The 16,918-nt window shown below is 38.7% G+C and overlaps 1 protein-coding gene across 8 annotated transcripts in view; it reads left to right on the forward strand.

Moving 5' to 3' along the window:
* The window catches only part of FAM13B (family with sequence similarity 13 member B), a 46,008-nt gene that overhangs the window by 2,966 nt on the left and 26,124 nt on the right, over nt 1–16,918 (forward strand). For 7 of the 8 annotated variants that reach the window (XM_032702635.1, XM_032702634.1, XM_032702637.1 and 4 more), the window contains exons 2-7: nt 7,413–7,579; nt 8,573–8,763; nt 9,245–9,457; nt 12,115–12,292; nt 12,867–13,011; nt 15,113–15,270. In XM_032702635.1, coding sequence (XP_032558526.1) covers nt 8,607–8,763; nt 9,245–9,457; nt 12,115–12,292; nt 12,867–13,011; nt 15,113–15,270 — 851 coding nt within the window. In that variant the 5' untranslated portion in view covers nt 7,413–7,579; nt 8,573–8,606. Of the gene's footprint in view, nt 1–1,448; nt 1,558–7,412; nt 7,580–8,572; nt 8,764–9,244; nt 9,458–12,114; nt 12,293–12,866; nt 13,012–15,112; nt 15,271–16,918 lie in introns of those variants that run through there. The other variant, XM_032702631.1, reaches the window with a different exon arrangement.

Genomic DNA, 16,918 nt, shown 5'->3' on the forward strand with positions numbered 1-16,918 from the left:
TTCACCAGAGAATGTGTGAAATCCTGTGCATTAAAAAAAAAAATACAAACCAAAAATATGCCAAAAGAGCTTAAAATACAGATAGTTCATTATATTTGTGTTCAAACAGCTTGTAACAAAGGCTGTGGTTGCAGAGGCTTTTTTTCCTGTTGAGAGGTTTAAATGGTTTTTATTTTCTTCACTGTCTGGACATTTGTGAGGACGTTTGGGTGGGGCAGCTGCTGGATCTGAGCTCTGGTGGGAGCCCTGCATTGATTGTCCGGGGTCCAGTCTCTGAGTGGCTCTTCACGTGTCTCCTGTGTTCAGTGTCCCCTGCAGAGTGTTCAGGATTAAAATTAGTGCTCAGCTGTGTAGGATAATAATACATGGACAAAACTGAAAAGGTGAGAGCTGGAATCTTACAAATGCGGTTCTTCCTTCCTTTATACTCTTTTTTTTTTTTTTTTAAAGTGTGTGTTTTTGAAAGGTTTTCTCCTCTTTTTGCTGAACTCCACATTTAATGAAATCTTTTGTTGCCTTGGCACTCTTGTAATGTAATCAGGTTACTTAAATTTAGTCTGCAATGTAATTTTTAACCTTATGATTTCTGGTTGTGTCTTTAAATTCAGTCATAATCAGGTTGTCACAGGAATTGGTTGTGGAGGAGACCTCAGGACCAGTCCTTTTTTTTTTTTTTTTTTTTTTCTTTTTTCTTCTTTTTTTTTGGTTTCTCTTTCTTTCCTTACAATTCAAAGAGTCATTGCTACAGAATGGAATGAAATGTGTTACTCCTGCAGTGGGGATGCTGAGCCTGTCGTGTGTTTTGGTGGCACGTGCTCGTGGCTGTGGCAGAGGCAGTGTTTTGATAGGGAATGGGCTGTGTAATCATTTTGTAATCTGCTGAGTTCCAGCCTGTGTTTCTGCTTACCTGTTTGTGAGGGAGGGGAAACAAGCTGATGATAAACGTATGTAATACGATAACTTATGTATAATGAATCAAGTGCATTATATATTTATAGTTTGCTTTTTTGGTGCCTCTGAGGTAGCTTGACTTCTGTTCTGAAGTCTGTTTTAACAGCAGTGTCACTTGTTAAACTGCTTTGGTTTTATAACATGAACCTCTCAAGTTGCATGGTTTTACTGATAATTTCCTCCTGTCTGTTGCCTTACTGTACTTTTATAATGCCCCTGCTCATAAGTTCTGTATTATCTGATGCAGAGGCAATTATTCGTGTGTGGTTGGTGGAGTAGAGCTTTGCATTGGGGGGTGGCGAGTAGGATGACTATAATTAACTGTTACACAAGATACAAAAGCCTTTTTATTTATTAACTACTGTTGTTAAGAATGTGATGGGATCTGTGCGAGCAGGAAGTTTCTTTATAATTCTGCACATGTGCATTGGCAGCAGCAGATGAGAGCAAATCTGGCCGTGTGTGGTGGTGGGTGTGAGGCACTGAGCAAACATCTACTTTTTCTGGTATCGCTGGTGGCTTGATTTCATTCCTCTTGCTACAATAGAGTTGGAGAAGGATTACGAGCTGCTCTAATGCTGCTAAAAAGCCTCTGGATTTTATCTAGTAAGTGAATATAAAACGTTATTTTTGCATATCAAAACCAGCTAATGTTTTGGTGATCCCTCAGCTTGTTCTTTTAGAATGTGGAATTGTTTTACAATGTTTGGAATACTTAAATCAGTCACTGTGTTTTAGGATTTTGTAATAAATAGCATCTACCTGTCATGAAGATCTGTTTTTGATGGGCTTATTTACAGACAGAGTGATCAGGTTTTGTCAGCTGAAACTGTAGACTAAACTATACTGATTGCAAAATGAGTCCTAATCAGTATTATGGTTTCTTGGCTTGTAAATTTAAAAACCGAGAAAATACAAAATTCTATTAGTTTTACTGATATCTTTTCCAGAGGAGCTTTGCTGAGGTGTTCTGTTGCTTTCTTCCACGGTAAGGACATAAAGGCTTAATTTAAATTGTTCTAATTTGCAAATTAGAAGGCTCGCTACTACTGCATTTCCAGGAAACAAAAATTGCATTATAATTGCATCCTTCTAAATCTTATGTTGTATTTTTTGTGCTTTTATTTGCTTTGTCAGTATAACCAGCATTTTGTCAGTTGGGTGGTTTCTGAGGCAGTCTCAGAAGTGCTGGTGGCAAACGATGGAGAATTTCTGCTAATGGAGTTGAGGTTGAGTGTGTGTGAGTGCACATGTGAAGGCATATACAGGCAAGCAGTTAATTAATTAAAGAGCTGGTGTTCATGCTTCTGCTGACTCCTTTTGTGATTGTGTGCAAAACTGCAACGAGCTTGTTTCCTTCTGATTCCTACTTAACCAGAAAGCAAACAGGGCAGTGAAGAGTCAGTGACTGTGACGAGAAATGAAGGGAGCAGGGAATCACATCTGCTTGAGAAGGCTTTTATTCCAACATGGTTTGCTTCAACAGTGCAAGTTAAATTCTGCAGTTATACTTAATTTCAAACGTTATGACTTTGTGGGGATGGGGATTGGATCCTTAAGACCAGCTTGTTAAATTTAAGGTAATAACTGAGCCCAGTTGTCTGATTTGCCAGTCCAGACTTGTGCCTGAAATACCTCTCGATAGCTGATTTCACTGGCAGTCAAAAAGAGGAAATCTTGCTTTAAGATCTATTTTAAGCTAATCTTGCTGGGTTTAAAACTTTTATTTTAAATAATTTTTGTTTTGACTACTCAAATTATTAGTGACTACTTATATGTGGTTGTTCTTTTTCCGTGGAGGATATTCTGTTCCTATTCAAGCACTTGCACAGCTCTGCTTGCTTTTAGCTGTGCTCTTGAGACAAGTATTGTTTGTCCTTTTCTGTGTCCCGGGTTTGTGGTAGTGTTCAGATGAGCAAAAGCTCTTTTGCCCAACAACAGTTCATCCATTGGGAATGCCCCAGACATTTGAGTATACAAATGGCATAAAAATCACTCAGTGTCAACCGTTACAATCCTGACCTAACATTACAAAAAAATCAGCTTCCTTTTATCTTGACAAAACTTAAAAGTAAGGAGAAGTGAGCTGCTTGCTATTTTTTTTTAAACATAAATGAAACAGTGTGTAGTACAGCAGTAGCCAAATGCCACGGTGAGCTGGTACACCAGAGTTTCCTGGGGAAGCCTCCTTGCTCATGCTCACGCCTGGCAGCTGCTCTGCATGATGTCATTACAGGGGGAGAGTTCCCGTGATTCCAAGTTGGAATCTGTGTCATAAGTTTTGCCCATCGTTTAGAAATCCATAAAATCTGTTACAACTTTGAACGTTTCAAAGTTAGCAAATAATAATAAAAAAAGAATTATTTATTTTGCTTTAACGGTAAGTTTGCTGTAGGCATCCAGGAGGACGTCAGGGATTTTGTCTAGTTGTAAGCCATATAAGTAACCTAATATTTTATTTATCAAATACAGAATAAGGAACTAAAAACTTTGAGACACTTAATGGCTTTTGTGGAATTTTATTTGTAAATAAACCTCCTTGTGTTGCAGAAAAGGAGCATTGATCCTCTTTGTACTGGAGGATGTGTACGTGACCTTTTAGGACCCGTGTGCAGCTCGTGGGTGGCTCACAGGGTCACAGCACTGCAAGCTCAAAAAGCTAAAAAACTTGAGGTGTATTTCCTGAGTAACAGGGACAGGCTGTTTTGTTGCCCTATGACACTTTTTTCTTATCTAAAAATCCTATATTTAGTGCTACAAAAAAAAAAAAATCACTGGCAGTGTCTGATAATGCCACGAAATAAAATATTAGAAGTAGAGCAGAGCAGCAGTCACTGTTAGCTTTGGGTTTGGCTTCAGAGACAATATGAATTTCTTGCTAGATAAAACAAATGAAAGAATTGCCTGAATAGTTGAGACTTGTGGCAGAAATTCTAGAGGCAGAATTAATGTTTTCATTCCTATGGCACGGTCTCGGTTTGCAGCCTTTCTTTGTTTATTTGTACTTGTTGCTTCATTCCTTTGTTTTAAGGAAAGGTGGTGGAACCCTGAGGACTTTAATTTAAAATGACACCCGTGTATTGTTTGTAGTTCAGTCAGTAATGTAAAAGCTGAACTAAATGTGAGTCTAAATTTTCCTGTGTATTCCTCAAATATTAATGGTTAGCCGTGTGTGCTGTGTTTTCTTTAGTGGCATTTCATGTGTGGGTGTGAATACTTCTTTAATTGCCAAGATAAGTGAATGCTATTATGATGGCAAAATGAAGCTCATGGTGCTGTTTTCCCATCAGACTCTGTAAAGAACTTGCCTTAATAAAAAACCCAAAGCAAAGCAAAGTTTTTTAAATAATGTGTGTGAGCACTAAAATTCTCAATACAGAACAAAACTGTGTTTTACCCTTATTTAAGATGCTTGGGCTTGACATGTTGCAAAGGACATAGTATTTTTTTTTCAGCCTCTTGTAAATGAAGGAACTTATAGTATAATATGTGGTTATAATAAGATGTATTTTTAGTTTTCTGTATTTAAATTTTGTAGAACATGATTGTAGTTTAGGGATGTCTTTAAATGCTTGTAGTAACGTGGAGGGGAAGTAGATTGAGAAAGATGCAGCCAGAATATTTGTAATAAAACATAACCTATTTGGTTTTCTTTTGTGTGATTTTTTTTTTTCTGGTTTTGTTTTTTTTTTCTTTTTCTTGATAAGTCCTGTGGACCATTTAGGTTGTGAAATTGGGAGGGGGAAGCACATGTTCGAAAGGATCAGGATAATATGGATAAAAGTAGGAATAGTTGACTGAATGGATCAGCTCCTGTTTTCTGAGTTGATTGATCATGGCAAAAAAAGTAAAAAAAAAAAAAATCCACAGCAATGCTTAATGTTTGTAAAAAGCTCCAGAAATCATCCTGAAGGTCTTGTCCTAGTTTTCTTACATGTCTGCATGGAAGTGCTGCACTTCCTGAGTCAAGGGAGGGCAAGTGGGAAAGCTTTTGATCCGTAGAAAAAGTGGAGATGTAATGTTTAATTATTAACAGTTTTACAATGTTGCAAATAGCAGGAAATAAAACTTACTGGAAGTTGAATAACTTTCTGAGAGTTTCCAGCTTTTTCTAGGCTTGGTAAATACCAGATGCATTGTATCACAGCCTGTGAAGATCCCAAAGCCTGGCTTAAAAGGGAAAAGGCTTAAATGATTTGTAAATGAATTGTTGCCTATAATGATGTATTGGAATGTGTGTATAAGTATGTGTGTATCTGAGAGGGTGAAAATGAGCCTTTCACTAATTCTAGGTGATGATAAGCCCTATAAACCTTTGTTTAAAGTGTAAGCTTGGGTTGTAAATCCGGTTTTGCTCTAACAATAAGACAACCAGGCTCTTTCAACTTCATTGTTGCGTTGCCAAGCCAGTTAAAATAGAAATCTGTGTTTTTTCTTTTTTTTTTTTTTTCCTGAATGCAATTAATGTTCAGGCAACCTGTTTGTCTGCAGCACCTGGTGAAAGTGGCTGAGTGAACTGAGCACCAGGTTACCTCTGCTGAGAAAGCTGCACCTCCAGAGTGTTCATTTGGTGCTGAATTATAAATAAGTGATTACTTCTGAATTGGCCTCTTTATTAGGTTTGTTTGTTAGTTTTAGCAAGGCAGCCTGAAACGTTGTGGCAGATCCATCAGAGGTTTTCTCCCAGCTGCCCTTAACCCCACAGTTGGCCAAGGTGTGAGGTGTTCTGGTTCGTTGGGGACAGGCTGACTTCGGTAAGACTCAAGAAAATAGACTTTGTGCATCTTCATAATGATATGTTGAGATTGATTGAAGACTTACGTATGTTGACTTTCTCTTAATATACCAAGACATTAAACAAAATGGCTGTACAAAGCCTTCAGAAATTATAGGAGAGCCATGAATTGCAGCTGCTTCACTCTTGGAATCTGACATAACCTTTTAGTAACCAAGAGTACACAATATCAGATTTGAAAATGGTTGGTTAAAAACCCCCCTTCAAACAAACAAAAAAGTAAAACCTGTTGACTGCAATATAACCCTTTGTTTTCTATTGCCAGCTCACCTGGAATCCTGATCTCAGACCAGGATTCACTTGTGTGAGACATAACAGATTTACAACCTGTGTGTAATACAAGACAGTAGATAGAGACAGATGACACAGAGCAGGAAAGAATATTGGTCAGCATTACATCAACAGACAAAGACTTTAACACTTTTGAGCCTGAAATATTTCTTCCTCCAGGCCTAAATGCAAGAAAACACTGAGCAGGTTGAAGCAGTCTTTTATAGAGCTTATTCTCCTACATGTGGGTGCATTTAGGGAGGCTTGGGAGCAGGAAAACTGCTTTATTCAAACTGTTGGAAAGCCTCTGGATTCCTGTTGTCACAGGCATTTAGGTACTGAAAGGACAGTGGTGGGTTGTCAGGACTTTGCAAGCGAGGATGATGTTGATTTGTTCTGATGTGGAACAGAAGCAAGAGCTGGTGTGGGGGAGCAAAGAGAGGGAAGGTTCTTGTCTCCAGTCATATCAATCTCCAGTTATGAAACAGGAGGTTTCAGTACACAGCTTTAAAGCTGGGAGAAACCTTTTTATTGTCTAGTTATGGTGGTGTGTGTGTGTACGTATGTGCATCTCATAAGCTAGTTTTGCCCACTCAGAGTTGCTTGAGTTTAGTTAAAATAAACAGGTAGTGATGGGTGGAGATCAAGGGGCTGAGGTGACCCTTTGATTTGGGACTTTATATCAGCTCCGCTGTACCATGAAGCTGCAGCTTAAATTTTTTGATACCACAGAAAATGATAAAGGCTGTTGCTGTGGCTTGTAGCTATTTTGAAAGCTGAGAACATGAAAAATGTCCAGATAATCTGGATTATAAATAAAAGGTGGCCCAAGTGTGGGTGTTTCTATGGAATCTGACTTGGGGGAAGTTGCTTCCTGCATCCAGATCTGATGATCTCTTGGACTTTGATCTGGCAGTTGGGACATGTAATCAGCTTCCTAGACAAGATGGTCAGTACCACTGAAACTGGTTAGTTAGGACTTTGGGTTTGGTCTTGCTGTTTAAAAATGGTGTATTAAATCAGTGCCTGACATCCTTCTAAAAATTTTACAGCCATTCAATATTTTAGTATGCACTTCTGCCTAACCTACTTAGCCCTCCTTGATTCTTCAGAAGAGGATTGAATGAGTCTGCAAATTATTTAATAATTGTTAAGACTTAGATGTCCCATGATAACTTTCCCTTCAAGTTTGGTTAACTCCTAAGTGAAAAAAGGGGATTTGCAGTTTTGGGAGCTCTCTCATGAGCTCTGCTAATGTGGTCTTTATGCTTTCCTGTTCAGAATAAGAAGCTGATGATTTGACAAGGAGAATTCCTCCAGTGTGATGTTTAGACTTGTGACTGAGTTTAAAACTGTTGAAAACCTTATGGTCTAATAATATTTTCCTTATTTTCAGATTAACTGCTGAAGTACTGATCGAGTTCTGCTATTCTTCAATGAGGAACTACAGGCTGATCTTTTGCCATAATCTTAAACAACCATAAATGACAAAAGAATGCTTGGTCAGTGAGGGCAGCTGGCGCAGAAAGCGTTTTTCAAACTCGGCTGTTTAAGTACTCTGAGGTAGGTTTCTTAAATTGTTTTACTGGGGGGAAAAAAAGGAAATACAGATTTCAGGATGTCTAATCCATTAGAATTTATCCATCAGTAAACAGAGAATTTGTTTGGTTGCAGTGCTTTGACTAACAGCACACGCTTCATGTTTGCTTTGCTGTGTCAACCTCTATGAAAGTGATTGCTTGCGTTTAAACAAGTATGTTTTCTTTTCTCTTTATTATTTGTTTTGAAAGGACGGTTTTTTTCTTTGCTAGAAGAAATATTTTGGTTTTGACAGGATAACAGTTTAACTGAGTGACTTACACTGCCTCTGGTGATACCTTTGTTATCTGTCTAGATCCTTTATCAAGCAAAGACTTGCAAGTAAAGCTTGAGCTTCTGCATGATAGAAGAACGGTATCACTGAGCATCTAGAAACTAGTTTTGGGGGTTTTATGTTCAGTAGAACTTCTAATTTGATGCAGGTGTTGAAAGCTTTATTATGTAGACCAGAAAATGTCAACTATATTAGAAGTTGATTACAGTACAGACAACTGTATCACAAAAAATATGTAATCATTTCATATCACTGAAACTTGGGGTTTGGTTTTGGGAGGATCCACTGGTTTCATTTCCTGTCCAGAGGCTTTTTTGTTGAGTGCTGGAAGCCTGACCACTAAATACTGTTAAAAAGGTACTGAAGAACCTACCTCTCCCAAAGTACCTTGGAGCTTAATTAGCAAATGGTGTAACTAGAATTTTCTGTATTTCCTTTGCTGCTTTCCATGTTCTTCTCATCCCTCTGTTGAGGGTTGGACAGAACACCTCACTGATAGTCATCTACCAAGTTAACTGTGTTAGGAGTCATCACAGAACTGTTCATTAGTTCAGTGAACTGATGGAGGCAGACTAGAGAGTATTTGCATTAGGTAATTAAAACACTTTGTGTTACAGATCAATGCTTTCAACAGCATACACTGAAGTGTGTTTTTTTTGGTTTTAATTCCTCTTATTTGACAGAAAAGACAGCTTTGATTTTTGGCTGCAAAAAGATATGAGGAAGAGCTCCTCCCCTTCCTTGAGTAACTGCAACTCTGTTCTTGCTAACAAAATATTTGGAATTCCACTTGATGAGCTGCAGCAAGAAGGGCAACCAGACAATGAGGTTCCATTCATAGTCCGCCATGTCGTGGACTATATTGAGGAACATGGTATGTATTACCTTGCTGTACTTCAAATAATACATTTAACTCTTATTCTTACAGAATAGGTTGGGAGTTTTGAAGAGTACCTGTTTTCTGAAGTTACTTACATGTAATTGGCTGTGGTTTGAATGTTTTGGGTTTTCTTTTGGTGATATACAGTTCCTTTCTTTACTCCTGTTATGTTTGATTATTGCTGTTTTCTAGCCAAGAGCAATGCAGTCAGCTCAGCAGGGCACCTCCTAGGAAATGCTGTGGTTTAGGTACTGCTAACATTTACCTTGTTATTTTATTGTTAGCTGGGCATAAGAACGTGTGTGTTGGGACAAGGACTGCTGGAAGTCTTGCAAAACTGTTGTCCAGGAAGCGTTTCACTCAGTGTGGGAATTGTGCATATCTGGTTATAGGTGTTTTTTCTGATACATTTGTCCATATTGGATCTCAAAGTTTATTTCTGCAACTCTTTTTTTTTTTTTTTTTCCTAACTCAGGAGGTCTGGAACAAGAAGGACTTTTTCAAGTCAATGGGAATGCTGAGACAGTGGAGTGGCTCCGGCAACGATACGATAACGGAGAAGATGTGGACCTGGTTAAAGAAGCTGATGTACCCTCAGCTATCAGCCTTCTTAGATTTTTTCTTCAAGAACTTCCAGAGCCAGTTATCCCAGGCAGTTTGCACATACATTTGATGCAACTTTCTCAAGGTAATAACTATTTTTGATTTGGTGCTTTTATTTTGTGATTTCTTTTTTTTTTTTTAAGAGTAAAACCCAGTATTGAATTGAGATTTCTAGTGGCACTAGAATGTCTTTGGTGCTCTGTGTAATAACATGTGTATCTGGAGGCATTCAAATATACCTTTTCTTAGCATAAACCCCAATAAATTGGTCTTATTTAGGAAGCTCAGTCTGGGTTCAAAGGCACAGTTCATCTGTCGTGTAGGAAAATGGTGGAGCTGCCATGTATCCTGCTGATTAGTTATGAATGTTCTATGTTGTGTGAGAATGCTGGAACACTGGTCAAAACTACTGGAATTGAAATTTTTGGACAATTTCCCACCAGTGGTGCATTGAAAGTGCTGGGGAATGCCTTTGTTTCTCATTTCACTTACTCTGCTTATGCTTTCATGGCACTTAAAACTTTTATGTACTAGAAAAGCAATCTCAAGTCTTATGTCATATTTGCTCTCCCACTGTGGATTGTTTTCAGCTTAAAATTCATTTGTAGGAGGAAAAAACCACCTGTCATCAGCATATTGTTATTGCTAAGTATGTTTTTTCTTATACTACAAATCTTTGCCCTCTCGAACTGACACCCATATGCTGGCACAGCTATTTTCTTTACCAATTCCCAGCTTGTGTCTCTGTATCCACCCTCCTGGGTCTTTTGGCCTCTGCTGTGTTGAGTGATGTTGGAGTTGGTTCATAACTTGACTATTAGAAGCACTTGTCTTGCAGCACTGCATCAGTCATGTCCTCAAAGGGGGCACTACTGATTGTCTCCCTACAGGGATGTTACTCCTTTTCCAGTGTAAATTCATACTTCTCTTCAAATGCTGGGTTTTTTTGGCTTTGTAAGACACACATTTTTGTTTGATTTAATTTTCTGTTGTTGGGTTTGTTCCTGATAAGAACTGGATGGTGCTTGTGATAGTCCTGTTTGTTCAGAATGGGAATTGGTTTCTGGGAGGAGTACATTCAGCAGAGTTTTCATGTGCTGGGACTCTTATTTACCAAGTGCTAAACTGGAGCATCATCTGCAGCAGTGTGGGGCTGCTTCATTTGCCCCTCCTAAGTATCCTGGTTTCCTCTAATTGGCTTTTGGCTGTGTGATGGACATACCTCAGTTAGTTTCCAGAATTACATCATCAGCTGCATTTGAAGAGGAATTGCTTACACAGGTGCATAAGGTGGTAGTTACTGTGGATCCATATGTTAGTTCTGGTCTTCTTCCTCTTTACCTGTCCTTTATATTGTTAGGTCAGGCTTGGTTCTCAAAACAATTAGTGATACAAGGTGTGGCCTATATACATCGTTAGGGGCTCCTTCCATGCAGGGGGCTCCTAAAGACAGGTCATTTTGGTAATGGAAGTGTGAATTTGACCTGATTGCACAAGGTCACGTGTCCCAGAAGTGTGTTTTCTTGCTTTAGTGTCAGAGGACTTCAGGTAGAGGTAAGAAGGTTCTCCTTTTAGGGTCTCTAGTTGTTGTTTAGAACTTAAATTTCTGGACAGATTGGTTAGACAGAACATGGAGTATGTGTAAGGTGGTCTGACTGTCACCTCTCTCTTGCTCCCTTTCTTTTTGAAGGTCTGCATTGTGAAAGTACTTTTTAAAGTCCTTTTTTCTGTTCTAACAATGAAATATTAATTTTATTGTGTTACTGTACTGAGACAACTGTTTTTCTGTGCCTGGTTGGCTGTGTTCAGCTTCTGTAGATAATGACTGTGTCTGAGCAAATGAAACCCTCTGCAGTTACTGCTTGGTGTTCCTGTGCTTACACAACAGGGAATTTAACTCACTCTTTGCTTTGATATTAAGGACTAGGATGTATCAGCTCTCTCATCTATAGTGGCAGAGTAGTGCCTCATAACCTTCAAAACTACTTTTCCCTTTCTAACTGATCTCAGAAGAGTTTTCAAGTGTCTGAGAAAGAAGGGGAGACCTCTTTGTCAGGAAAGCAAAATGGGTGAAAAATTGCTACATTTCCTATATATGGGATTTCTCAGCTAGGTACAAACAGCTGTAAACTCTCTGAACCTTGTTGCCTGTAAGGCTGATGATGCAACAAATGAGATTTATGGGGAGACATTTTGATGAAGGGTATAGTTAAGTGGGGTGAGAATGAAGAGGTTTCATGGTGACCCTTTTTCAGATCTGAAATTGAATCAACAAGCTTCAGTCTAAGCATGTGTGAAGATGATTGCATTGAGATAGCTTGGATTTACCAGTGAAGTATTATAGAAGCAAGTAGAGTGGTGAGGATGGGATGCTTCTAAAGTGTCAAAGCAGCTTGTCTGATAGGAGAATTTAACTAGGTGGAGCTGGAGCTGGTCTGCAAAGCAATTGTTACATAACATTGGTAAAACAAAAACAGGCGGAGGAGTTTGTCCTATGAAATCAGAAATTTGAGTGAGTGTTAATTGGGGAAAATGGGCTGACAACTGCAGATTGGACTTGCAGAGGAGACTAGGGTGGAAATTACTGAACAAATGCAAGTCAGTTCTGACATTTTGGGCTGTGGTTTGACCATATTAGTTGTACTTCAGAAGTAAGAAATTGTCAGAAAAAGTCTGATCGGTATCAAATATGAAAAAGCAGATATCTTATTTTTGGTTAAAATATTTTTATTCCTTTTTCAGATTATAATAATGAAGATGAATTTGGAAGAAAGCTGAGGTTCCTCTTGCAGCAGCTTCCACCTGTTAATTACAGTTTGTTAAAGTTTCTGTGTAAATTTTTAGCTAATGTAGCATCTCATCATGAAGAAATTTGGTCAGCAAGTTCTTTAGCTGCAGTCTTTGGCCCGGATGTTTTTCAGTAAGTTAATTATAAAAGTTCATTAAGTGTTTCTAGGTGAATCTGAGGGCATATCTGTAGTTTAAAGTCATGCCTAGTCGATGAGCAACAGTAGCAAGTCCACAGGATGGTTTTGCAGTTTGTGATGGGATTTAAACAGCAACTTGTCTATGAGCTGTGGCATTAGAAACCACTGATTTGATCGTTGCATTACTTATTTATTCTGGGGTTCAAATATTTTAGTGACAGTGTGTAAAGTTACTATTTGTAGCAAGAAAACAGTTCTGGGAGAAGGCTGTTAGAAGTACAGCTTATCCTGGTGTTTCCTCTCTACAGGAAAACACTTGAATTTTAAATATTCCTCATAAAAATTTAATGGACTGAATAGTTGCTACCTCATCATTTTAAAATATAAAGTAATTTAAAGCTTTATAATGCCAGCAGTGTGAAGGCATGCTTGAAGTTCTGTGTGTTCAGAAGGGATATGGGGTAATGGTGTGAAATGTAGCCCTTAGTCATGGGAGTCATTCACAGGAGTTCTTTGGGAAACAGTTGGATTTTGATTTTTAAACTAAAACAGTGTTTAAATCTTTAGCATTTACACAGATGTGGAGGATCTGAAAGAACAAGAAATAGTTAGCAGAATAATGGCAGGACTTCTGGAGAACTACTATGAATTTTTTGAAAATGAAGAGGAAGATTTTTCATCTACAAATGATTTAAGCTCAATAACTGAGCAGGTAAGAATATTTTGAACAGCAATATGTTATCACTTAACTATCTGTTATACACATTTATGATTATGAAAGATATATTGAAGTATAATTTCTTTAGCCTGCCTTCTAGTAGTTTCTTGCAAACTGACCAAACCTGGCTTTTTCTTAATTTTCTTAATGCTTCTGAAATTGTTGCTTTTGTAATAAGTGTAGCTGTGCCATGTAGAAAAATCCATAGGAACTAAACCAACAGTGATCTCCCGCCCAACACAGACATTGTCATGCTGTCTGAACAGTAGAGCTTTCTGAGTACCTTTTTAGGAATGAACTGCTTTTGAACCAAATGAAGAACCAAGCTGTTGTTGTCTTGTATTTCTGGGTGTGTCTTACAGAAACATGCAGGGTCTTGCACTGATGATGTTCTCAGTGGTGTTTTCCTAATCCAAAGGCTCTGAGTGGTGTTTCTGATTCTAAGACTTCAAAATGATGTATTTTCTGTAAAAAGGAGAAAGAATAAATAACAAGCAGTTGCTGGGGAAGGTAACAAGAAATACTGAATAATGAAGCCTATCTTATGAATCCCTCCCCTATTCAGCAGGACAGGTAAGGCAGGTAGGAGGGCAGCTGGTTGCTTGCTCTTCCCTGCAGTAGCCCTTGGTCTGGTGTGCCAGGCGTGGGCAGCGAGCTGGGGGTTGAGCAGCTCTGCTCTGGATGCTCCTCAGCAAAGCTGCAGCTCTGCAGGGTTCTCTGAGCTCAGTGCAGGGCCATGTCTGGCACTGGGACCTGCCACAGCCCTGCTGCCTGCAGGGAGCTGTGGGACAGAGCTGGGCTGAGGCTCCTGCAGCCGGAGGCTGGGGCTGTCCCTGGGTCGGGGTTACTGCCCTGTGGCCGGGCTTGGTCTGTGCTCTCGTGCTCTGAAATTACTGACTTGGCCGTGCCTCGTGATGTGCTTGAGCAAAAGGGTTTCCCGAGCACAGCAGTGTGTTTGGTGTGTGGTTTTGTTTGGTTTTTCCTCTCGGCTGGAGGGGTGTCCCTTTAATTTCGCGGTGTCTCCACCAGATGTCAACAGTGCACTTGTGTCGGGGGTGGTGTGGTGGGGACAGAAGGGCCGCTGTCCCTGCCGGGCATAGCCCCCTGGCAGCTGCCCCCAGTGTGTGGGTGGGCTTGCCTCTGCCTCACTGGCACATCCTCTTGCAATTACAGAGGAAAACCAGGGATAAATATGTTTTGTGCCCAGAATGTAGTGCCATGTAACACATTACACCCCTTTTAAAAATAAACAAATACCTCCTTTCCGCCTTCTTTGTAATCTTCAACTTCTAAAGTTTTAGTTTTTCTTAATTTAGTACTTTTGTTTTACACTCATGTGGCAGATGCTATAAAGCATATTTTCTTGAGGCTGCTACTTTAATTTTTGGGTTTGTACTTTTGGAAGATCAGTAATCAATCACAGAGGGGCCTCTGGAGTCAAACAGCATCACTTTGTTCTGTTTATCTTTTCATAGTTTAGACATAGTTGCTTTTTAAAAAAATGAAGGTGGCTGTCTAGAGTTGCCAGTTGGATATATTGTTTTACTTTTTAAATTGGTTATATATTGCTGCTTCAGTAAAAACATCTGTGTTTGGAACCAAAGAAACAAAAATAGACAAGAGGCTTCACAGAAACTTTGTAAGTGTTCATTTAGTGCTTTAAAGTTTGGATTCGTAGACCTCTGTATTGCCTCCCCTAGAAGGGTTTGGAAAGGCTTCTGATACATGAATAAGGCTTCCTGTGGAATAGAGGAGAATTATCTGCTTTATACAAAGAAGAAGAAAGGTTCTGTGGTTCGTGACTTCAGTGTGGTTGGGATTGGGTTGTTTCTTGAATCTGCTTGTGTTCATTTGTGGCATTGGAGGTGGTGCTTGCTTTTCAGTTTTTTGTCCAGTGTTTCAAAAGTAGCTTTTTAATGATGTGGAATTTCTGGTTTTACATAAAAGCAAGTCCAGTGTGCCTGTTTTTTTTCTAAAATTGAAAAGTGTTCTGCTTTTACACCTACATTACTTTCATACCTCTCACGCTCTTTAATTCCCTGGACCTCTTAAAAGGAATTTCTCAATCCATTAACTCTGATTAAATCTCTTTTAGATCAATGATCTCTTGGAAGAAGAGGAAGATGTAAAGCTTGAGCAGTCTGAAGAACTTCCAGAAGATGGCACAGAGAAACCTGTTGAAAGGCCAGCTGTGGTGCATCTAGATGTGACAGGGAGTGTCTCGGATTCCAGGAGTGTTACAGCATCAACAAGGTAACTCAGTCCTGCCTTGGAGTTTGGATTTAAAATCCGGATTATAGTTTATTCTGTCAAAGAGAGAAGCTGTCAGGATTTTGACATAAGTAGGGGTGTCTACACACTGAAGCTTTAGAAATAGGTACAGTTCCTTTAATAGTAAAATATGGGTTAAAATAACTGTTCCCAAATTCAGCAGAGGAATGCCTGTAGGACTCAGATTGGATTAAATATGGTGATTTATGCAGAGAAAGGTAAAAAGGGCATATTTTAGTGAAACTGTTAAGTGGTATTTAAACAGTAAATTTTGTAGCAGAAATAAAGAGTCTGCATATGGTAGATGCAAACCCATCCTGTACCATCTTTCCACCGCTCCCTTTTGGTGGGAAATCCTGGGACTGTTTCTTATCACGTGCTGGTGGAGAGCTGTGGGCAGGTTTGGAAGTTGCAAAGTGTGATACAGGCAGGAATGTTGGAGTAGGAGTCAGCTTTTAAGAGCAATCCTCGTAAAGGAGATGCATAAACATAAAATACTTCCTTTTGAGAGCTTATTTGCACTTGCTTGTAATGCACAAGATTTTATTTTTAAGTCAGCTTTACTTGTACTTAGAGTTTACATTTACAGATGGTGAATTTTACCTCTTCCCCTCTACAGCATGTGTTTGGGATGGGTATTGCATGGAAGAACTTGTAGGGAGGGGTGAGGAGGAATTTATAATAAAAGTGTGACTAAAAGCAGCAGAAATGAAGGGAAAATCACAATTAAGCTACTGCCTAAGAATGAGTCATTTCAAGAATGTAGATTTTGGGTTGAAATCTGTTCAGCTGCTGGCAGCACACTTCCTTCTACGTCATGGCAAGAAGTTGTAAAATATGAAATAATGAGAGAAACATAACTGTTTTGTAATTTAAATTATATTTTAATAGTTAATTATCTTGGTCAGCAATAAAACTGTTTAATTTTAGTTTGAGTTAAGAGAAAAAAAAGGTTGCAGTTTAACTGTTCACAGGTACTAGGTTGCTTCTGGAATGTGTAAACACAGCAGTAGTGACAAACTCACCATGTTTAAGAGTTTAAATTGGATAGCCTGAAGAGAAAAACATTTTTACTTGATGTTTAAGGTTAATTAAAAATGAATAGGCATTAATTATGGTTGGCATTTTACATAATTTGTGGGAAAGGATAAGGAGGAATCCTGTAGAAGAAGGAGAATTTTGACTGTAAAACCAGATCAACTGCAGGAAACATTAAAAAAAATTGAAGTGAATGAGAAAGTATGCTTTCTTGGACTTTTAACCACTATAAATACTGTGAATATTACCTCAAACCTAAAGGCTTTTATGTACATATTTAATGGCATTCTTTTGGACTGAGTTTCTTGATGTAAAAAAATTAATAATTAAAAAAGTGAATGTTAATGCAGGTTTATTGGGATTGTTTATCTCTGTCTTGAGGTAGGGCCTGTGGCAGCTTTTATATAAAAGAGAAGGAGAAGCAGGTCTCAAACATGATTCTTCCAGTTCCCTGTCCTGGAGTTTTGTTGCATTTTTACTGTTAGATATTGGGAAGCAGATATCTGTATATTTCTGTCTCTCTCTGGAGAGAAGGAAAAGAATGCTGAGCTTGCATGTTCTGCATGTTAAATATTGGTTATCTTGATTCATA

This window comes from Chiroxiphia lanceolata, chromosome 15 (genome assembly GCF_009829145.1).
Source record: "Chiroxiphia lanceolata isolate bChiLan1 chromosome 15, bChiLan1.pri, whole genome shotgun sequence".
NCBI lineage: Eukaryota > Metazoa > Chordata > Aves > Passeriformes > Pipridae > Chiroxiphia > Chiroxiphia lanceolata.